Source organism: Capricornis sumatraensis, chromosome 1 (genome assembly GCF_032405125.1).
Source record: "Capricornis sumatraensis isolate serow.1 chromosome 1, serow.2, whole genome shotgun sequence".
In the NCBI taxonomy this organism is placed as follows: Eukaryota; Metazoa; Chordata; class Mammalia; order Artiodactyla; family Bovidae; genus Capricornis; species Capricornis sumatraensis.
In genome coordinates, this window is record NC_091069.1 from 187,723,195 (window position 1) to 187,747,200 (window position 24,006).

The 24,006-nt window shown below is 40.6% G+C and overlaps 1 protein-coding gene across 6 annotated transcripts in view; it reads left to right on the plus strand.

The window, feature by feature from the left end:
• The first annotated feature begins 2,230 nt into the window (after positions 1–2,230).
• The window catches only part of IGF2BP2 (insulin like growth factor 2 mRNA binding protein 2), a 162,986-nt gene continuing 141,210 nt past the window's right edge, over positions 2,231–24,006 (plus strand). For 3 of the 6 annotated variants that reach the window (XM_068971070.1, XM_068971063.1, XM_068971094.1), the window contains exons 1-2: positions 2,231–2,408; positions 3,996–4,056. In XM_068971070.1, the coding sequence (XP_068827171.1) occupies positions 2,231–2,408; positions 3,996–4,056 (239 nt within the window). The remainder of the gene's footprint in view (positions 2,409–3,995; positions 4,057–24,006) is intronic. The other 3 variants (XM_068971088.1, XM_068971079.1, XM_068971102.1) reach the window with 1 other exon arrangement.

Below are 24,006 nucleotides of genomic sequence, written 5' to 3' on the forward strand. Positions count from 1 at the left end.
TTCAAATAACTGCAGATACCTAGGTGAGAAAGACTATATTTTCTACTCTAGACAACTATTTAAAGAGATGTTTCCCCACAAGGAAGTATTTTAAAGCTTGGGAGTTCCAGGGGAAAGAAAAGAAGCATTAAGTGTGTGTCCACTGTGTCCTCACACTATTCAGTTATCCTTTGTGTAGCCTTCACAACAGCCAAGAGTTGGTCCCTGTATACTCTCTTCATGGTTGAAGAAATCTAGGCTGACTTGCTGGAACACTTACATAGAGGTCACACAGCTGAGGTCTGCATCCTAATCCAAAAAGGCCTTCACCGGCGGTGTTTCCCAGACAACAATCACCTGGGATTACTTAAGGAAAACACAGAATTCAGGCTCACAGTCAGTCTTCAAAGGAAGGGGCCAGGGAACGTGTTTTTTTGGTTTTGTTTTGTTTAAGAAGCCGTGCTGCCTCCCCATCCACTTGGTCAACAAGAGATCTTGAGAAAGACAGTACTTCACGACCCAGCCAGGAGACTATCCCTACATTTGTGGTTTCTCCATCAGGAAACCCTTAACGTTCTCAACATAAATTTTTAAAAATGCACATTTCTTTGGTCAAACCATCACCTCTCCCAAGGCCCCCAGTAATGCCGATCTTGGAATCGTCTATTCGCCCCTTCGCCTCTGAATCCTGCCAATTTTTTTTTTCTTTTCTGTAGAATTTCATTTCCTGGCTGGGACCAGGTTCTAACCATCAGACTTCCAGGCGGGCCCCGGAACGAGCAAACGGTCTCTAGTCTGTCTGGCTCCTTCCGTAGCCCCTCGACTCGGGCTGCTCTCATCCCAACCCAGCCTCTTCCGTCGGTCACGCTGTTTCCTCCGCTTGGAAGGACCTCTTTCCCGGCCCTTCCCAAAGCTTGGGGAACTCCTCCACCGCCTGAGTGCCTCCGCTTCCAGTCACCCTCGCCTCCCACCATCCCAGCGGGAGTTGAGGGGGACAGAACCCGGCCTCGAAGCATAGCAGCGAGCGTCGGTCCTCCCGGCTGCAGCCCCTGCCCCCTCCCCACCCGCCACCTGGCTTCGCAGCGGCCGCTCGGGAAGCCCTAGGCACTTCCCAGAATAGAGAGCAGCTGCCAACGTCAGGCTGCCGCCGGCCGCGGGGTTCCGGGCGCACCGGGTGCGGGCGGAGGGGACGTGGCTCCGCTTTGGCCTGCCTTCTCCCCTCGCCGTCTGGGAAACTGAGGCCCGGGGCTGGAGCAACTTCCCGGGGTGCAAGGTTCGTATGGGCCCGGCCAGTCCCGGGCCCCCAAGCGTCCAGACTCCCGTCCGCGCTCCCCTCGACCACACGCGCCGCCCGGTCGCCCGGGAGAGCCGGGCGGGGAGCGGGTCTCCGAGCGAGCGCTCTGCCGGAGAACGCGCGGGGAACCGGACTCGGCCAACTCGCCGCGAAAGTTGTGGTCTCCCAGCCTGCCCTCGCTTCTCACCTCCGAGACACACCTTCCCGCCGGCCCGGCAGCCGCGCCCTCACATCCGGTCCACCTTGCGCACACCCCCTTCCACTCGCTCCCGCAGCCCCTCGCCCTCCCACGCCTTGCGGCTCCAGCCGCTCCCCGTCGCGCACTCCCACCCGCGCCCGCGGCGCGCCTTCCCCGCCCCGCCGCTCGCCCGGCCTCCGCGCCGCGCCCGCCCCGGGGTTCTGGCGTCCGGGAGCCCCAGCCCCGGGCCGCAACCCGCTTCCGCCCGCCCGGCGCGGGGCAGAAGCCGGGGTAGCCAGCGCGCAGCGCTCGGAGCGCGGGGGGCGCGAGGCGAGGGGCGCAGCGGCGCGGGGCGGGGAGGGGGCGCTCGCTCGCTCGCTCACTCTAGGCTGCGCACACGCCCGTACAAACTCTCACACAGACACACGCGGGGTGCGCTGCCGCCGCCCGCCGCTGCTCCTCCTCCCGCCACCGCCTTGAGAGGGAGAGAGAGGGAGAGAGAGGGAGGCAGAGAGAGCGCTTTGTCCGCGCGCCGCCGCCCGGCCCGGGACTCTGCCCCGAGGAGGCAGCCGCACGGAGTCCCCGCCTCCGCCTCTGCCCCCGGGCGGGCCCGGCCGGCCGCGGTGGGGGGAGCCAGGCTGAGGGTGGGGGTGGGTGGCGGGCGGGCGGAGGGCGGGGAGGGGGGGCGGAGGAGGAGCAGGGGAGACGAGGGCAGCGGAGGAGGCGAGGAGCGCCGGGTACCGGGCCGGGGGAGCCGCGGGCTCTCGGGGAAGGGACGTATGATGAACAAGCTTTACATCGGGAACCTGAGCCCCGCCGTCACCGCCGACGACCTCCGGCAGCTCTTCGGGGACAGGAAGCTGCCCCTGGCGGGACAGGTCCTGCTCAAGTCCGGCTACGCCTTCGTGGACTACCCCGACCAGAACTGGGCCATCCGCGCCATCGAGACCCTTTCGGGTGAGCAGTCGGCGCTGTCCCCCTCCCCCCGCCTCGCCCTGCTCAGGCCGGGACGGCGCCCGGAGGGAGGCCGAGCCCTGCGGGCGGCGCCCGGCGGGGGCTCCGGCGTTCACGTTCACTTCCACGCACCAGACCTTCAACTCTCACCGCCGGCCCGCTCCCGGGACGGCCCGCTCCCCTCCCCCCCCAGCTCCGCACTCACCCCTTGCCCTCCCAGCCGCAGCCCTGGGGCGACCCCCGTGCCGCCTCGAGGGTTCCCGAGGCTCGCTCGCTCTCCCGGGGACCCCCAGTTTCCCGGCTCCCCGAGCTGCCCTCCAGAGTTCCCCCACCCCCATCTTTAGAGAGCCCCCCCGTCTCCCCTTCTTCCCTGACCTTCCCGTCACCCCCTTTGTCAGGGACCCCCCCCCAAAAAATAAACCCCTCCATCTCCTCCCTTGACCGGACCTTACCCCTTCCCGTGCCTCGTGCCCAGGACTTCTCGCCCTCTGGCGTCCCCTGAGCCGCACTCTCCTTTCAAGCCCCCCTCCCCAGGTCGCCCCGCGGCCCCCCACTTTCGGCACCCCCTCGGCGCCACCCTGACGATCCCCTTCGAGATTTCGGGGAGTCCCCCGACCCCAGCCCTTGCACGACGGCACATCTCTCTCGGTCCTCTCCCGAACCTCACTCCCTTCTCGCTCGTCTCAAGCGCTCCTATTTTTCTCTGAATTTTTTGTCCGATTTTATTGAGAAGAACTCGGGGCTAGGGGCTTTCCGCCGCCTGTCCCCCCGCCTCCCGCTCGGCCAGAAGCACCTTTTTACGAGGTGCCCTGTCTCAACTCGGTGGGGGCCCGGGCTGAGGACCGAGAAAGAGGCGACCGGGGGGCCCGCGAGAGCGCTGGAGCCCAGACGGGAGACGGAGAGCGACACACACACACACACTCGCGCGCGCGCGCACTCACCAACTCTCCTCTCGCACACGCACCGCTCGGAGCCGCGCTCGCCCCCAGGCCACGAGCCTGCGCCCCCCGAGCCTCTGCCGGCTGCCGTGGCCCCTTCCCCATCAGCGCGCGGGGTGGGGGCGGGGCGGCGGCGAGGCCAAGGTGATCAGAAGCCGGCGGGGACCCGACTCTCGCCGAAGCGGACCCCGGGGGGCTTCGGCGCATCTCTCCGGGGCCACCGGGAGAAGAGGGCAGGGAGGGGAGCGCAGCGGGGCCTTTGGGGCCCGGGTTAGCGGAATGGAGAGGTGGGGGCCCGGAGAGGAGCGGGGCCGCGCCAGCCCTGCAGCTTGAGTTTCAAATGAGCTCATCCTTTCAAATTGGCGCCGCTCTTTATTAAATTTGTTTTTCCGGTAATGCCACCCACAGCTCTACCTGGGGTCGGGATCCGGGCTCGCACCCTTCCCACCTCGTCCCTGAGGAAGGAGGCGAAACGCGGCGCCCACCTTTTTTTCCCACTGGGAAGCAAGTTTGCCCAGTTCGAGCCGGGTAGGAGACCCCTGGAGGGCGCCCGAAGGCGGAACCGGAGCATGGAGTTCTGTGCGTGCCCCTCCTAGACCCCCGCCGATTTGATCACAGCAAGGTTCTGAGTGCTTTAATTTCTGTTTTAAAGGTAAAGTGGAATTGCATGGGAAAATCATGGAAGTTGATTACTCAGTCTCCAAAAAGCTCAGGTAAATACATTTTGCTTAGTTTTTTTGTGATTGGTCTCACATATAAATAAAAATACATTCAGTTTTTTTTTTTTAATGTGCTTGTATAGTTTTTAAGAGGCTTTTGTTTGTTTTGTTAGTGGAGATAAAATAGTTTAGAAAGTTACATTTTTTACTTTCATTATATAAGGTGTTTACTGTACTTGGAAAATATCTGGTGCCTATTGGGGGTGGGGGTGACGAACACTAGCTGTGTTAAATTTGCTGGGACCATTTAAGTTGTTTATGAAAACTTGCCTCCCCCCGCCCCCACTCCCACCCTAACCCCCAGCACAATGGCAGCAAATGCTTGTCAAGACTTCCTGTGAGATGTTAAGAGTAAATATTTACTGTGTCAGCTAAATTGCTTAACTAAACTTCGCGATTAATTAGTTTTCTTTTTTAGATAGCTTAAATGTTGAATAATAAAATAATTCAGTTAAAGGTCGATATTTTACATAGCGCTTTAAACAAGAAGGTTGTTTGGATTGGATGGCGGTTAAAAGCCAGACTTTTTAAGTCACTGAGACTACTGAATGTTGCTTCTGAGCGTTTTGTTGTTGTTGTTGCTTTTAAGATACATTTGAGGCTAAACAAATACAACTGTGAAATTTATAATTATATTTAAATGCACTGTTGTTAATGAAGAAGTAAGAAGTTTTGTAGAGGTTGGTTTTCTCCACAGTGATTTGCTTACATGAGACTGTCTATGAGGAGAGATTGAGGGAGAACATCTTTGTTTAAAGTTTATTGTGGACTTTAAATTTGGGCCCTTTATTACTCATTCTAGAATTTTTTTCTCCTATGTGTCGTAACTTAGTTTATATCCCATTCACATACATTTCTTCACCATTAGTCATTAAGTAGCTGTATTGGAGACTCTAAGTGATGTCTGTGACTTACCACCTTTACAGTTTGTAATTCTCAACAGTGTAACCATTTACTTGATTTTTGCCAGAATTGAATAGATTTTAAAACAAACTATCCTAATTTTTAAACACATAGATGTTTTGTTGAGGGGTTTCTAAAAATGTGTGCAAATTTCCAGGTATGTTTTAACTAGGCAACAAAATATCTTTTGTTTACCAATGATTCCAGTGGCATATCAGAAAACTACTTAATACCTTTAAAAAAAGACACAAAAGTTATGATTTGCAGTTTCATGTGTAACATTAAGCTACTTCTTGCTAGGAAGAGATGTAATGCGCAACTGATAGGTTTTTCAATTAAGAATTTTAAATTTGTATACTTAAAAAATTTTTTTTTGGCTTGATAAATCTAACTTCAAGCTTTCTGATACATTAACTATTTATTGTAAGTTAGAATTACTCATAACATTTGAATATTGGATGAATATATTGAACAAGGTTTAAAAGAACCACCCAAAATATTTGATGGGTTGTATTTCTGTAAATATCTAATTCTATTGACTGTATAGTTTTGAGTTCTCTTTTGGAGTTATAGTTAGTGAAAAATCAGTAGAATTTTAACTTTGGTTAGTTGGTGTCTCATTTCATGTTGCAAAGAACATTATTTAATGTGGCAATGTAAGTGAAATACTAGTTTATCTAAAGTTATTAACATCTCTTGAAACTTGTCACAAGTATACTACGTTTTAACTTTTTTCTTTCAAAACGCAGAGGTTATTTGCTGTTAGCTGGAGGGTCATTTAAATGATTTTGTTATGTTTATATAAGAGTTTAGAATTAAAAGCTTGTCCCAAATTTTTAGTATTAATTAAAGAGCAATCTAGGATTTTTACAGCTCTATTGGGACATGATTTCTTTGAACATTGTGGGTGATATGAAATACCTAGGAGGTAGATTAAAATGCGCTGTGTGTGATTCACTACACTGAAGATGTCTGACATACCAAATGTATGCATAAGCTGCTGCTGTAGAGGGTTGCTTCATTTCTGATTGGATGGCTCGAATCTTTTTTTCCTTTCCTTTATTAGTTTAAAATGCAGAAATTAGTTACTGGTACTGCAGGCTAAAGGAGAGATTACTAATGACTGGTGTTGTGTACTGAGCTCAGACTCCTGGGAGGAGGCAGCTGTGTGTGCTCATGTACAGGGCTCCACCACGGTGGGGACTCTCAAAAACAGGGTACTGTGACATTTGAAACCAAAGCTTTTATGTTATATGGTGACTATTTTGGTGTTCTTTTGTTGCACTTCCATGAAAATTAACAAGTTAAAAGTACATTTGTCGGCGTCAAGTCAGTTCTATATGTGGTTTTTGTGTTGGTAGAAGTGAAAATGTGAAGAAAACAGTTCATCCTCATTGCTTGCTTACTTAAAGAACCATTCTGCAATTGAGTGCTCCTTTTCTTTATATTGTTCTGATTTCTTTCTGTTCTCAGGAATCACTTTTAATATCTACATTCCAGATAGAGTTTTTTAAAGCTAATGATACTTGGGAGGGGATGTTTTTTATCTTAAGTTATGAAAATATTGGCATGCCATTTGCTTACCAGTTGGATCTTTTGTTAAGTATCACTCTAGCATCATTTTATATGAGCTGTTATTGTGGACAGACTAGATACTGTTATTTTCTCAGGGTCACTCAGAAGTAGAAAACTCTTTTCTTTTGCCACATGTGCTTCATTCTTATTAAATGTAAATTACTGTAAAGTAAACCATGTACAAACCATCTATTTTTCTTAACTTTCTAAGTTGGCTTCGGGCTCTGTTGAATAAAAATCTTCGATTCTTTTTTGTCTGTTCATATTTCTTGGTAGTATATAGGAATCAAAGATTTCTTAAAGAAGAAAAAAACTGCAAAGGGTTTTAAAAGTTGTGGAAATATCCTTGATAGAAATTTCATTTTTGATGTTGATGAGAGTTTAGTTTAAAAAAATTTATATGCTGTTTGTATCTACACACATGCATACAAACACACACACATATTGCATAAATTGTTTTGAGCTAAGACTTATGCTAACCTGAATGTGCTTTGTAACTAAAGTTGAATGATTCTGTGAGAAACAAAACTTTTAAAAATGCAATTTCTGCCCACTTCTAGGAAGTAACTAAGTGGTGCTAGACATGCTTTCACTGAGATGGTGAGAATACTATGAGGTAGTGTAGGAAAAAGCTATGAATTTGTCTTTCATGAGTTAAAAATCAGTAATTGTGTTCTCTCCAATGCAAATGAATTTGGTCTCCTATAGGAATGTTAAAGAAAACAGTATCTCAATTGTATTTTGCTTGTATGTACTACATTGTGTTTAGTTGAATTAAATACCAAAAAGAAAAAAAAAACAACCACCCAACCTCAAGCCCTCCCTGCAACAAAGGCTTTTGATGGATCAATTTTTAATTTTGTAGCAACAGAAAAGACTTCATTAGGTTAAAATCACATGTTACCCTATTTCATTTCAAAAATTTGTTGAATTAGAAGTTAATGCCTGGATTTAATTGTATAGATTACATGTGTGTAATGTATATAAAAAAATATATTTTATATATATATATAAGACGCAAAGGTTACTTATGATTTGTTTTTGAGTTCGACATTTAGCTTCTCATTTTAAAAAAAGGCTAGTAATTTTTTCATACAGTTCTAGGTCATGCCATATAAAATTATGCATTTCTGTGACCTTTGCAAGATAAGTATTGAAATTAAAATAGAAGCAATAAAGAAAAAATTACTTGATAATTCAGGTTTAAAATTCTAGTTTGTGTTTTTAAAAGACTGGTCATTTAATATTTTTATATTATTTGGTTAAATATTAAAAACCATTGAAATCTACAAATCAAAACAGATTTATATACTGCTTGATTTTCCAATTTGCCAAATTGAAATCAATTTTAAATTATATTGTAGTGATTTATAAAAGTGCTAAATAGCTAAAGACATAATACATTTGCCAAATTGTGTTTTCTTAAATAATAGTGTTTCTTTGTACTTATGACTGGATATAAGAGACTGGTAAGGGATGGTCTCAGAATTTTGTTTTCTTATTATGTTAACCTGAGATTATCATTTACATAGAGAAGATGAGAGAAGATTAATATTTGTATAACACCTTTTATATGTAATGATCTAAGGTACAATATATTTTCTTTAGAAAGAAAAATTTTAAAGGACACTGAAGATTTAGAACCAATAGATATCAAAATCAACATTTCACTATTATTTTGAGTGAGTGTTTTTATTTTGTGCGGTTGTTCCAATTTTTAATGGGTGAATGTAAATTACATTGAAATGTACATACAGGATGGTAATTTGAGCACATTTATTAAAAGTTAATAAAGCTATGAAAATCAGATTTCTATAAGAACTATTTATACATATTTGATACTTTAAACTTTCTACATATTTGCTGTCTATTGCTGAATCACTCTTCCAAGTCTGCTAGTGAAATCCTCAAAAGTAGATGAGCAATTGATCAGCATTGTCACAGGACATTATTTGAGTTTAAGTGTATCATCTCTGTGATTCAGTGGGGTGTGTGCACATGGGTGTGTGTGTGTGTTTTATGGGAGACAGTAGTTTCAGACAGAGATGGTATCAAGAGGGAAGAAGAAGAAGAAATCTTTAATTGAGCAACAAATGTTCTGCTCTTCATTCCTGACAAGGCACAGGAAAATGCTTAGGTGTTTGAACCTTGTGGTAAATGTAGTCAAGTGCAATGCTGTGTGCTTGCATGATCCATAACTCTTGCAGGGGGTTAACCTTGTGGAAGCCAGGGCACAGTCACCTGTAGTGGCTTCTTCAGTGAGCATGCGGCAAAATATTCTCCCCTTCACTTTTGCTCAGACGTCCCATCTCAGTAAGAGAGTTAGCAAGTGATTCTGTGTAGGCTTTGATTTTCTGTAGAAAGTTCAAGATTTGAATATGCATTTTCATTTAGAAATTCTATACTGTGGAAGGCAATGTATTTTTTTGTGTAACAAAAGTACTCTGAGAGAATCAGTTTCATTAGAAGAAGCATGGCATTGAACTGGTTTCTTTGGAGGCTTTTAAAAAGTTGAATTGTAGATTTCAAAATTATGTTTTTAAAAATTCAATTTAAATATTACCAAAATGTCTTCAGTGTCATTTGGTATTGAAGAAGAGAGGGTTGGGGTTGGCTAAGCCAGTTTTTAAACTAATTTTCTAAAAATTTTAGTCAGAAGCATAATTTCTTAAAAGTTATGATTAGCTTCTTAATTTGAAGAATGGGACAGTTCTGTTTAACAAAATATGTCCAAATAATTTATTGTTCAAGATTTGTCCTTTTTACACTCAAATTCAAGCTCAAATTAGTTTGGAAAGTCATTCAAAACACTGTCATTGAAGAAAACATAATAGCAAATAAAGAGCAAATACCTACCAGTAAATATAACAGTATTTCATTTATCATTATTAAAATATTTTTAAAGACCTTTTACTTTATAATTTGACTTCATGCTTACAAACTTGTAATTTTCATTTGGTGGCATAGACTGTACGGGTTCTATTTTGGGCAGCAAAATTGCAGAGTGCTCAGAGCATTATTTTTAAGGTTTTTCTTTTCCTGTTTTGATAATGTACTTTAGTCTGGTATTTCCATAAAATAGTGAAGAAAAATTATTTTCTCTTAAAGGAAAATTCAGATTTTGTTACTTTGGCTTCCAAAGAGAAGGGAGAATGTAATTACTGTCTCCTTAATTTGGTTTACCATTTGATGGCATGTTGAGGTGTTGAATAATCCAGAGAAAATGGGTACTTTTGCATTAATAGCAGGCGGTCAAGTCCAAAGTGATAACTATTTAATAGATACGCTTCTTCTCCAAGTCTCTGGTTCTCACTAAATAATAAGCTTACATTTTGGAGATACATTTTATTTGTTTATTCTTGGATTTCTTGGTTGTTTATTCTATGCTTTATTTCTTAAAATGTGAAGATTTGGTTAGAATTTTCCCATTCTGCTTATCAGGAATATTTTATAAACTAGGTATTTCAGTAAGTCCAGTAAATGAAAATTCAGAGTTCTGATGCATGTTTTAGACTTTCTTTTATCTATCTATGTTATAAGAAAATGTTATACCTAATGACCAGGGGAATCTGTTGGGACCATTGCAATGTGAATATTTTTGGTTTTTCTTATTATATAATTAATATGTACCAGCATGTGAGGATTTGCCTTAGGGGGGAATGCTTAGACTTTAATTTTTGTTTTAAATGTGATCAGAAAGGTAATTTCATGATTCCATGTATGGACATGTAAATAATACTAGATAGATGTTTATTTATGTGCCTGTATCTTCCATTCATTTAATACTGACAATATCCCAGGCTCTTCAAAACATTATTTCATTTATTCTAAAGAATAATTATCTGAAGAAGAGCAGTTAATATTATTCCATTTTTTAGATCAGAAAACAGTCACAGAGAAATTTAATAATTTGCCTAAAGTCACATGGCTATTAAATAGTAAAGCTAGGGTTAGAACTTCTGATTCTCAGTCCAGTGTGCTTCATCTCCATTCACTTTGTTTAATTAAAAGTTGTCTGAAAGTGTTATTATTGATAGGTTCAGAGGTTGCCATTCAAGAGTGAAGGAAAGATATAAATATAGATTTTGTTTGTGAATCACCCTTTGCAATGATCTTATTCTTTCAATCCAAAATGATCTGTACTTTGTTACAGTTTTTAGGAAAAATTAGAAACAGAAGTCATTTTAACATTATTAGCAGCATCACTATGCTTGCCTGTAGACAGAAGTGGGATATGCCTAACCAAGCAGGTTGAATTTTGATGTTGTTGTTACATTGCTTTTTTCAGTGGTTGCATTCCTTGTGTTATGAAACAGGACATTGCTGAGAAAGAGATTTCAGCAGCTGAGCCATACAGTCTGGTCAAGACTCTGTGCCACATGGTAAAGGAAAGTCAGGCTCAAGGAATCACTTGGGTGGGTTCTTCCCAGGTTTCAGCCAACCCATTGCTAGAGGGCAGGACTGCTTTTGGTTGAAGTGTTTTCCTGGTAGCTGCCAAGTCTTTCCTGATATTTGGTGTCTCTCTCTGCTTTTCTTTCTGTACAGACTGTGGCCTTTGGCCTTTCCTGTGGGGGTGAAATGAACGTTAATAGAACAGCATCTGTAAAGTCCCTGAGTTCCTCATTAATGATATATCACTCAAAAATATACTAATTAACTAACATATGAAGAACAGTCCATTTCCCCTTAGCAGTAAACTTTACCTGCGTTTATCCTCTTGCTGCCTTTAACTTTTGTGCGCTATCGTATTTGTGGTGGTGGTGGAGAGAGGAAGGAATTACCAAGAAAAAAGTAAATGATGGAAGATGATTTCCAACTCCTCAGGCTTTTCATTTCTTTAACTTAGTAGAGTCCAGAGTGGGGTGTTGCATGTTATGTGAAGTCCTGACTCAGAAGATGGGGAAAAGGAAGAAGGTAACTAATACTGAGTAGTTGGTGCGCTAGGCATTGGACTGGGCCTTCAAAGAGAGGTCTGATTTTCATACCTTTTACAGATAGGGCTGTAAAACTTTAACTCCCCAGCAACTCCTCTTTCTACCCACCCAAACCTGCTTCAAAGAAGCAGTGGCTGTCTTTCCCTTGCTCACCTTTATCTGATTTGTATACAGTAACAATAGCCTAGCAATAAAGTAGGAAGTTGTCATGTGTGTATAGGTTATAGAGTAATTTTGTGTGTATTTCCTAAATCAGAATTAGAGACAGAATTTACATGTATACAACAGATATGCTGAGGAAGATAAAGGACTTATCTTTAGTATAGTTTTAATTTAATGTAACTGAAAAGCAACTAAAAGTATTAGGTCATAATTTGAAGAAATTTTCCTGAGGTAGTCCTATAGTAGAGGCATTAGTCATTACATAAAGATAAAAACATTTTTTTTAAATCATTGTGGCTGAAAGTTAAGTGTAAAAAGCATACTGTGTGTGCAGTGGGGAGGAGGGGGAAAGAGGGTCTGTATTTATATCCTTTGACTCAGATACCTTTTTTAAATCCTGAAAAAAAACACTCAGACTCTTCAGTGTAGGACCTAGACTGTTACATAAAGTGTGGCCTGCTTTCATTTTTTATCTGTATATTTTAAAAGTATCTATGATTTGGAGAAGGAAATACAGTATTCTTGCAGATTGTCTTCTATAAAGTTTTCATCTTACTAACATGGAAAAATTTTAAACCTTTTTGACAATGAAAAAGTCAGTGGAAGCACAGGGAGTAGAAAGAGTTGTATGTTCTTTTTGATACACGATTTAAATATATTATGCATTTGTGACTTTTAAGTATATAGGACTTGAGATACAATTATACTACCAATGCAATGAGATACACAAGAATTCTGCTTTCTAGATATACAGGTGGTGCTTTTTTGATAAGAATGTAATTTTTGAAAAAAATTTATTACGAGGTGAAAAAATAATGGCTTTTATCAATCGAGTATTATCAGAAAAATTTTCAATACCATGTTTATATCTTCACTTTTGTGCTTTCTCTTAGAAAATAAAGCAAAATATATTTCACTGAGGGGTGGGTCCATGGACGGTTTAACCTTAAACCAACTCATGAAATAGAGGATATTTCAGAAAAGTTTCTGTGAGGATAGGCTTTAACGTTTTTGTTAATGTGGAGTCTGTTTACTTTAGTCCCTCCTGATCTTTGTGATTTTAACAATGAATATTTGAAAAATGGATGTTTTGTCTCATCATTGTGTGGATAAGGTTCTGGAGTAAAAGTTTGTGTGCATCTTTATATGAGAGTTGGAGGTAGATGATGAAACAGTTTAACAGTGAAAAAAACATAGAGTTTAACTTCTTCAGTTATTAAGAGAGAAAGAAGAGAGGGATGGAAGAAGGAAAGAGGGAAAGGAAGGAGGGAAAGTGGGATGAGGAAGGGGGAGAGAGAAGGAAGGGAGAAAGTATACAGGCAGCCATGGAAACATAGATGACAGAACTTTGTCGTGCAGCTTGTACACTCTTTCTGGAATTTCAGAGCACGTGGCAAAGACTAGTACTGATGGTGGGTAGGACGCTAAGTGATTCCACTGGGTGGTAGCAGGGCTGAGTCTCACACAAGTTGACCTTTGACGTTTTAAAACCTCTCAGAGCATGTGTTTGGTCTGCCCCACAATAGGTTTTACATGTCTTTCTTTGAGGCCCTGTACTGGCCACTTCCTCCCTCTCTCGAATTCTCCTTCCCTGTTACATTTCCTTGGGGATGGCCGAGCCCTTGGGGATGGCTGGGCCAGGGCTGGAAGGTGCCTGGTGTGCAGCCCGCCTCCAGCCTGGTGCCCCTCACTGGAAGTGGGGAGGTGTGTGCGTGCTTGCTCAAAATGCTGGAATGTATGGGCTCTGTGGCTCATGCTTCCTGGGAGTGTGCCACAGACTGGCTCCTCCAGGGTCTCAGTGGTTGTGGGGGTCAGTCCTTGTAGGCTTTTGTGAGGGGTTGAAAACTTGGAAAGGGATTTCTCAGTGCTGAAAGTTTAGGCTACTTCCCCCTCCCCCAAGTGTATTTGTATTTATTCTTTGTAAAGAAAAAGATTAACAAAAACAACCACCACTGAAGAACAGAAAGAAAAAAATATATGGATGCATAAATAACCATAAAGACCATAAATGGTCTTTGCACTCTTTTCCCTTTTCTCTTCAAACTGATAGTGATGTCTTCAAATTGTGGACACTGAATTTATAAACTAACTGCTTTAAAACTCCCTGAATTGTGTCACTGCTAAAGGTGATGAAAATCAAGGATCTTTAGAAACTAGATTTTAAATTCAGATTTTTTTTTTTCTTAATGTAGGATTTAATCTCCTTTTTAAGGAATAAAGAACAAACTGCTATTGGTTAATATTCTCTTTTTTTTTTGGTTGCTTAATTTATTTTTTTTAATTTAGATTTTTTTTTTCTTCACAAAAGATTTGAAATGACAAAGGTGCTGGTGGCTCCATTATTTGAAAAGAAGACTGGGATTTAGGTGTATGAAGTAGATGAGTTAAAAAGGGATTCTGTTAAGAGTTATAAAGGACTGAGCGCAGGTGGCTGGTTCTTATGTAATTCTTTATACATCTTAAGAGGTTTTCCAGGGAAGAATTATCTCTTTGGTTCATTGATTTCTGTGTTAATGATTTGCTGTATGTATCTGTTTCAATAGTGATTTCAAAACAGTCATCTTGATACTGAAAGTGATTTGTGGCTTTGGTTCACTTATTATAATCACGGTCAAGGTGTTAATGTGTGCATGTGTGCTCCGTTGCGTCCCACTCTTTGCCACCCTGTGGACTGTGTAGCCTGCCAGGCTCCTCTGTCCATGGGATTTTTTTCAGGTAAGAATACTGGTGTGGGTTGCTATTTCTTCCTCTAGGGGGAATCTTCCCGGCCCAGGGCTCAAACCCACATCTCCTATATTGGCAGGCAGTTTCTTTACCACTGAGCCATCAGGGAAGCCCCAAGGTGTTAATACCTGCCTTAAAAATTTCCAGGCCCAAGCCACAAATTTTATTCCCCACAGTAGTGCTTTTAACTGTATGTTCCACAGAGCCTTAGGATTCTGAGGAGATGCCAAATTTATGGGAAGAGGGGGTAGACATATGTACCTGGGGGATTCTGGCTTCTTACCCACCTTTCAGTCAGGAGACAGCTGCATTCATTGCTGTTTTACATATTCAAGTTTGGTCTGAAATTTGGCTTAGAAGAGGGGTTTGCTGCAGAAATATCTGCCCTATAGTATGTAATTCTGGGCCTTGAGTCCATTCATTCCTGGATCAGGTGGTCTAGCAGATGCAAAGCTCTCTCCTGAGGAAGTTTGGACTCTGCCTCCGTTACTTCTGAATCCTGTGGCATGGCCTTCCATCTCCTCTCACTTTCGCTTTGGTAACAAATGTTTGCTTTGCCAACTGCATGCCAGACTACTAAATCTATGGATTTTTCTACAATCAACAGCACAGATTGTTTGCCCTTCAGGAACTTTGCAGGGAGCTCCTTGGGCAATGGTTGTACTCTAGCTCTTGGCAGAGTCATTAGTGTCAAATGACTTTTGAAGAGTGAAGGGTCTGGTGACATGGGACCCACTCATTCATCAAGAACAAGTTTCTACTTTGGGAGGTCCAAACAGGATGGCCTTTCTATCCCTTTTTCAAGCAGAGCAGCTCTACTTCTATCTGTTTTATGTTTGGGTTCCATGAACACAGAGGTGATCATCAGAATACTTTCACCTGATTAGAATTGGACTTCCCTGGTGGCTCAGACAATAAAGAATCTACCTACAATGTGGGAGACCCGGATTTGATCCCTGAGTTGGGGAGATCCCCCAGGGAAGGAATTGGCTACCCACTCCCGTATTCTTGCCTGGAGAAGTCTGTGGACAGAGGAGCCCGGTGGGCTACCATCCATAGAGTAGTAAGAGTCAGACGGGACTGAGAGAATAACGCTTTCATTTTTCAGAATGGATGCCCAGCAAATCAGCAGGGCCATGAGCCATTATATTCTAACACACACACACACACACTTCAGTGTCAGTCCAGCATGTAGGATTCTTGTTCAGATACAAGGTATTACTTAAATATATATATATATTTCAGTGATTTCTTAACCTGTGGCCAAAGACCCTTGGGCCCAGTACTCACAGTCTTGAAGGAAGGACTGGACACTGCCCTCTGAGCTCTCCTCCATGCTCCTGTGCTTTATCACTCTGGCTTCCTGTAGACTGGTCTTCAGAGACTGATGATTCCATATTATGCACTCAAGTTTTATAGTAAGACTGTTCTAAGACTGTATTTATGAGGGTCCACCTTCAGATATCTGTAAATGACATAAGTGGTGGCATGGAGGGGTTCTGTGGAGTATAAGAGGCCTAATTGGGTATAGGAGGCATAGCTTTAGTCAGCTACAGTCAAAAGTCAGAGTTCTTATTTTAAATATTTAAAACTTTCAACCATTGAAAAAATTGTGGAGACACTGTGAGAGTCAGAGAAGAGAGCAGGTTAATCTGGTTCGTGGGTTGCCAGTTTGCAGTTTCTGCCACATGAAAATCTGCATCTTCTGCAAAAGTATTGTTGAGGACACTTCATTATGTTTAGTATCTTTTACCCTTAAGGTTCTCTGTGAGTGAGAGGGAAAAGTACTTCTCTTGATAAACTGGATAAACTTGTATGTCTCTTATCTAATGATGATAGCTGTTTGAAAGCTCAAAACTAAAATTAGGTCTCAGAGCAACCATCCTTAGTTTATTTTTCTGGAATAAATATTTTCTCCATTGTATGGAGTACCCTATAGTGTTTATCTTTATGTAGTGATCTTATTTTGTTTCTGTTATATTTAGCCATCTAAAATCATTTGGTAAATACAGAATGTCCATATGCTGAATATGTGACACTCGTAAGTTTGTATAGTATTTCGGAGTACATATTCATTAGAAAAAAAATAAACCTCTATTTTCTCATGTAATTGGAGGAACATGTTTTCACATCAGTCAGAATTCTTCTCCAATTAAACACTAGGCAAACTATAGATAATGGTTTAAACCATTTCCTAAGAAAATACGGTTCTTGTATGTCCAGCAAAGTTTTTTAAAAATAAGAACTTGAGTTCTGCTTATAAGCCAACATCTGATATAAGACATGTAGTTTTAAAAGCATAGAGTGTACTTGGTAGGAAAATTTGGTGGTGAAAAAAATTTGTTTTTAAATATGTTTGAGAAATGTTTTGGTGACTCTTGCACTTTCTGGTATTTAAGTTGGGGAAATTGAAGGCCGTATGGATTCTGTTTCTGGGCCCTAGGTATGGTAAATACTCATTAAGGCCAGACTAAATGAAAACTGCCAATTGCCTAAGGGACCTTTTAAAAAAAATGAAAAACAAAAACTACTCTGACAATTGGAATTAGCATTTTTCAAATGTATCTTTTTATTCTGTAATTTACATGCATAATGAAATAGCTCTTTAGGGATCACCAAGTTAGGTAAAGCACTTGTTTTGGAGAACGTTGTAAGCAAGTCATTTATGGTCAGGCATAATGGAGCGAGGGCTTCCAAGTGGCGCTAGTGGTAAAGAACCTGTCTACCAGTGCAAGTAGACGTAAGAGATGCTGGTTCAATCCCTGGGTCAGGAAGATCCCCTGGAGAAGGGCATGGCAACCCACTGCAGTATTGTTGCCTGGAGAATCCCATGGACAGAAGAGCCTGGCTGGCCGCGGTCCACAGGGTCACATAGAGTGGGGCACGACTGAAGCTACTGAGCATGCGCATCTCATAGTGGAGTGGACAGCTTGGTAACAGGTCAGTTGATTGAATTGTGAGGTGATAGAAAAAGTGATGCCGTGGTAAAAAGAATCTTGAGGGGAGAATAGCTTTTAAGAGGGAAATCAAGTTTTGGATGTATTGAGTTTGATGTCATATGAGATATGCAAGTGGAGATACTCTGAAAGCAGCTGCTTGATGCAAGACTGAAATTTAAGTTAGAAGTAACTATTAAAGTATAGTTTTAATAGATTTTTTTTTCCCTTATAGGCAGTTTTGTAGACGCTCTTGATCTTAGGATTTATTGGAGCTTAAAACGCAGCTCATCAAGGGGTGGGTGGAACATGGACTTTGGAATCAAAATCGACTGAATTTAGACCCCAACCATGTTGCTTACTAGTATCTTATCTTAGAGCCTAAATTTCAGTTGTCAAATGGGATTCTAATACTAAATAATTAATGTTACTATGTAGTTTATATAGCAATGTATTAACATGCCTGACACAGAAAAAAATTACAAATATTGCGTCTCTCCATTTATTCACCTTAAATTTGTACTGGAAATAAATGCCTCACTCCAAAAAAAAGTTAGCAAGTCATCTGTGTAACCCATACAGGATCTGGGAATTCAGGGTTTTAAGTGACTCTCCTTGTTTGTGATGGATCTAAACAGTCATCAGTTTCCAAAAAATAGCTAAGTATATTTTGGGGGCTGGTCTTTTGAATTTTAAAAATTTGAAGTACCATGAGGTCTGGTCTTATTTTTTTATTTCCACTGTTGCATCTTGAATGCCTTGAATACTGGAAACAGCTGCTCATTAATTATTTTTGAATGAATTAATTAAAATTAAAGTCATAATAAGATCATTAATAATTTACTTTTTTTCCCCCTCCTTTTTCCCCCTTCTTTATTTTCAAACAGGGTGGGGAAAATAGTAGTTCAGAGATTTTGCTTTTTTGTGAGTGGGATTTTCAAACTTTTGACTTACTCTTTGGCTTAATTAGAATGAAACCTTCATGGGTATTTTAGGTATGAAATCTTTTAAAACTGAGTTGAGCTGTAAAAGAGCAGTTGCACAAAGATACAGAATGAATATTGGAAAGCAAAGGCTTAAATTTGGTGGAACCAGAATAAGTTTTGCATATCAGTTTAAAAAAAATAGGTTAATCTTAAATTCAGTATGATTACATGAAAATACAATTTCCCCTGTAGATATTTCTCTGTATAACCCAAATTGTATTAAAACTCTGCTGAGACTCACAGAAAAACCTATTTGATAAAAACAGAAGCAGTTGTCCTTCTATTGCAAGATAATAAGTGGATACAAGAATCAAACTTAAGGTGTGTTTTTTTATGTAGTAAATCAAATACCAGTTTAAGCCGTCAGCCTCGAAAGTTATTGTGGAATAAACTGACAAGTACAAAAATGACAGGATTTACCAATGGGTAAGATAATCCATAGCCAAGGTAGTGACTGATCTTAAATATTAATTGCAAAGCAAGATGCTGTCAAATGCTCTGTATTAGTAACCTGTTGCTACATACAAATGACCCCCAAATTTAGCAATTTGAAACAACCAATGTTTATCATCTCATTTGTTTTCTGAGGGTCAGAAACATGCAGCATTTTAGCTGGGTTGTTCCAGCTCAGCGTCTCTCATGGAATAGCAGTCAAGTTGCCACCCGGGTCTGTAGTTATCCGAAGACTCAGCTGGCCTGGAAGATCTGCTGCGAGGCTCACTCCTGGGGCTGTTGGCAGGCCTCAGTGTCTTTCTGCCTGTGGGCTGGAGGGCTCTGTTCTCCACAACATGGGCTTCTCCGTGGGTCTGTGCACAGCACGACAGCAGGCTTCCCTGAGTGAGTAATCCGAGAAAGAGTGACACCACACAGCCTTTTATGGCCTAGTCACTGCATTGCACGTTGTCACTTCTGCCTTATTTGTTTGTTAGATACAAGACTGTAGTTCTGTCCACACTCAAAGGGAAGGGATTACTCAAAAGGTGAATACCAAGAATTACAGATCATCAGGGATCATTTAGGGTTGAATTAAGTCAATCAGGAAAAGTCAGCAAGTCAAAGAGAGACTTGGTTGCTTTGGCACTTATACTGAAAAGAATAATCCCCTTGTATTAATATTTATGATTAACTCCTTTTGGAGTAAAACTGGAATTCCTTATAAAACAGCAGTAATAACAGTTACAGTTTATTGATGTCTTTTATACTCCTTATTTAATTTTCACAACACCTTGTAGGATGAGAAAGGCAGATACTACTACTATATTAATTTCTTAGATTAGAAAACTGAGGCCCAGATTGTTCAGAGTACTTAAGGCAGGGTTGCTTATTCAGTATTTAACTTGAGTTGTTTGTTTTTCTTTTTGTTTTGTGGATCTTTCTGTTCTTTCTCCTGAAGAATGATTTCAGTTACTTACATTTTATAAAACACAATTTAATTTCCCTTTCAGTTTAATCTAAAAGAGTTGATTAAAAAAAAAAAAAGCCAAATTGAGAAGTTTAAAACACTCCTCTTGTAGTATCAATAAAGATGTCACTTTTCTGCCAGAAGCAAGAATCCTTTTTGCTATTTTTGTAACTGGGTGAGGTCTTATTTCTCCAAAATTGTGCCATGCTGTGGTTAGCCATGGTCTACAAGAGGAAAATATATTTACCCTTCTTTAAAATCGTTGGTTTTCTAAGAAATATGCTATTTACTATACCAAATCTGAGAAAATCTTTCTCAGGCAAAATGCAGTGGTCACTTTGATACCAGACAAGCTAGTTCTCTTCCCCACTAAAAATGCAAAACAGCAGGCCCTCTGATCTTTGGTACCTGCCTTTGTTATACATTTATTTCTTGAAGAAATTTGAATAGTCATGTCTTTAAATTTTTATTGAATCACAGTGCTTACTTTACTTCCGTATACTTACTTTACTTGCATATACTTCCCGTAAAACATTCAGTCTTTTCTCTTAAAGGTCTTGATAACATGATAGTTAATGTGAAGTGAAAATTTATTTTGAGGATTTATTGTATTTAAAAAAGGAAAATATTCAGTAATCTATAATGGAAAATAATCAGAAAAAATATATATATACAACTGAATCACTTTGCTGTTTACCTGATACCAACTCCATATTGTAAATCAACAATATGGGAATACAGAATTTTTAATTCTGTTTTTGAAAAAACAAAAAATCATATTTAACAGTGCCAAATCTCAAAACATTCAAAACTTGATAGAATTAATTTGGAATAAAAAAGATAAGTTATGTTGGTTGCTTCCTTATGAACGTGGACAAACTGAGGCTTATGGAATATCACAGTCCTTTGGGAATATCTGCTCTTTAGGAAAAATAGGTGCTTTCTATGTTGTTTTAAAGAACCGCTAGTGGTAAATATAATACAAAATTTTCTACACAGGGTATATATACTACTCCATCAAAATTTATTATTATCCTTTGCCTACTTTGCTCCCTTTTTTATTCTCTGAACTGTTTTCCTCTTCATAGATAAAAATCTTGATACATTTTTTTTTCTGTAAAATAGTCACATGATTTTAGTGTTAAATTTTTTTTTTTCTTTAAAGAGCTAAGAGAGAACACCCCAACTATCCTCAGTGGAGAAACCACGTTTAAGATTTATTTCAGATTTTTATCATTTTCAAGTGTTAGAAGGTTAAAGGTGAGCATGAACATGAATTCTGTGAGCTCAGAGGAGCAACTATGACATGTAAATCTACACTCTTTCTTATTATTGTTGATTTTCTTAATATTTTGACTTCTGTGGATATGTACCGAAAGAAATGTATTTTTTCCTCATTCTTCCTCAGTGACTTCTTATAATCCCATCCTGGGGGACAGGGAGCAGAAGCCATCCAGCAAGCTGAATCCCTTCCCCCTCAGGTGACTCACTCAGGTCTCAGATAATCTTGGCTTTTCCTTCTTAATTTGCCTTCTGGTTGATTTGTTATTCAAGTCAAGAAAAGCAGCATTTGGGAAAGATGGTCCTGTTTGGTGATGCCATTTCACAGAGATACACAGGGGTAGCTGTCCAGAGTTCAGTTAGGACCCCACTCCTCTGAGTGGACCTGGGTACATGGAGAGGCTTTTGAGGGTGGAAACATACACGTTTCCTAGATTTTCAGAAATGCTTATGGACCAGTACAGTTGGCATTTGACCTTAGACATTCATGGATGTATCTTACAGCCTGGAGCCATGGAGCCATGCAATATGCTGTTCAATTCTTGACCTGAGGTTATGGTTAGAATTAAATGTATTGAGGCCCCATCAATTCAGACTCATTCAGGTAAAGGAAAGATGAATGAAATTCATACAATGTCAGAATAGGCAGATTTTAAAAAATTATATTACTTTCAATTAAGAATTGTAACCTGAGTAAATTAACAAAATTTTGCTGAAGAGCAATCCTACTAGACCTTCTTATTGAATAGGGAAAATTATATTCATGATATAAGTTGTATATAAATACTTTCAAAAATGTGTTTAAACAGCTTATTCTCTTGAATAGTTTAAATTTACCTGTTACGATTTTGTTTACATTGATTCTGTTTTTTTTTACATTGATTCTTTTGTTAAGTAAGCACTCCTTTCTTTTTTAGTTTTTTTTAGTCTTTTATTATTTTTTAAAGAAAAGATAAATTCTAGTTCTGTCCTATTACAATTAGAAGTAATGATATTTCACTATTTGATGAGCAGTAATAATATTTCACTATTCAATGAGCTGAAATCTTGATTTTTTTTTTAGGTTTTCAATGCCCTTGGGATGCAGATAGTTAATATGTGGGTACTACCCTATTCTGGAAGCATTTAGGATGATGCCTTCATAACTTTCACATAATAGAAAGTAGCTGAAAATCTATCCATTCAAAAGAAAGCATTCAGTTTGAATCATAGCAATCTAGTATTAGAAAAATTGAAGGAAGTACCTCTTTTTGGATTTTTTTCATTTGGGAAATATTCTCCAACAAGAATTCAATAACCAGTGGTACTTAACTGGGGACTATTTTACATTTGATCATTTGCCATTTGATTCTGTACTGTCCTTTAAAGGTAAAATGTAAATACATTTTAGTTTTTTTTTTTTAAGGTATTGTGGAAGAGTTCTAAGGTTGAACCTATCAAGCTCCATTTGTCTGAAATAGAGTGATAACGTGCAGTATTCAGCTGTTAGTGGAAGAGGCTGCCTGGGACTGTGTTCTAGTGGGAGATAGACAGCCTGGGTCTGCTAACCCCTACTACATTGGCATTCCAAAGGGTACTTTCAACATATTGTTGTTTAGTCAATCAGTTGTGTCCGTCTCTTTGTCACTCCATGGACTGGAGCATGCCAGGCTTCCTGTCCTTCACCATCTCCTGGAGTTTGCTCAAACTCATGTCCATTGAATTGGTGATGCCATCCAACCATCTCATCCTCTGTCTTCCCCTACTCCTCCTGCTTTTAGTCTTTCCCAGCATCAGAGTCTTTTTCCAGTGAGTCGCCTCTTCATATCAAGTAGCCAAATTATTGGAGCTTCAGCTTCAGCCTCAGTCTTTCCCAGTGAATATTCAGGGTCGATTTCCTTTTGGAATGACTGGTTTGATCTCCTTGCTGTCCAAGGAACTCTCAAGAGTTTTCTCCAGCACCAGAGTTCAAAGACATCAGTTCTTCAGCACTCAGCCTTTTTTATTGTCCAGCTCTCATATCTGTACATGACTGCTGGAAGAACCATAGCTTTGACTATATGGACCTTTGTAGGCAAACTAATGTGACTGCTTTTTAATACTGCATCTAGGTTTGTTGTTCCTTTCAGCATTTAATTTCACTTATTTCAGTTCTTCTTACAACAACAACAAAAAAGTGTTTTTATCTTGAGAGAAGCTTCTGTTTCTGGAGATTTTCTCTGTCAGGGGTCTTTAGAGACTTAGACTTCATTGATAGTGCTTGTCTGGTTGGTGGGTCTATAGGTTAGATTCTGTGCCTAGTTGGTGAGATTGCATATGGGTTTTGAAATTGACTGCCTTTCAGCTCTCAGTTACCTCAGATGAATCACCTGCTGATCATCAAACAATGTCTGGCTAATTTAAAAAGTGTTTTTGAGTCTCACTAGGAATTCAACAAATTTTTTCATCTTGGAAGAGCTTCACTTGAACTAAAAAAGCTATGTATTTTAGTCAGTATGCAGCATATAGAGCGTGGGGTGCAAAAGAAGCCAGCCCTCAGTCCCTTCATTAGTGAGTTATACTCTGAGAAGTCTCCTCTTATTCTTTCCAAATCTATAGAAACAAACCATTCTAATGCTAGCTTAATGTATGTTGATACATTAACATAATACAGTATTTTTGGTTAAGACTTTTTAAATGCCTGTGATGTGTTAAGCCTGGAATGAGGATACTAATTAGAGACTGGTGGTCTGAACCTCCTGCCCTCTCTACCTTTATGCACCCCTGGGGATCTTTAGGTTTGCTTTCCAGATTACATTTTTTAAGTCACTTACTCTCAGGTATTCAGTAACACCTATGTATGTGATGCTAGGCTAATTGTTAAAATGTACAAAGGTAGATAAACCACAGAACCTGCCTTTAGCTTGAAAGTAAAATTAGCCTTTAGTTCCTAATCACTCCTATAATGCCTGGGGACAAAGTCCAAATTCTCTCTTTTAGGGCAGGGATTTCAGTGCCCCAGTCGTGTAAAATGTGTTATGGGCAGTGGAAAACTGGCAGGTGGGTGATCCCCTTGAAGATAC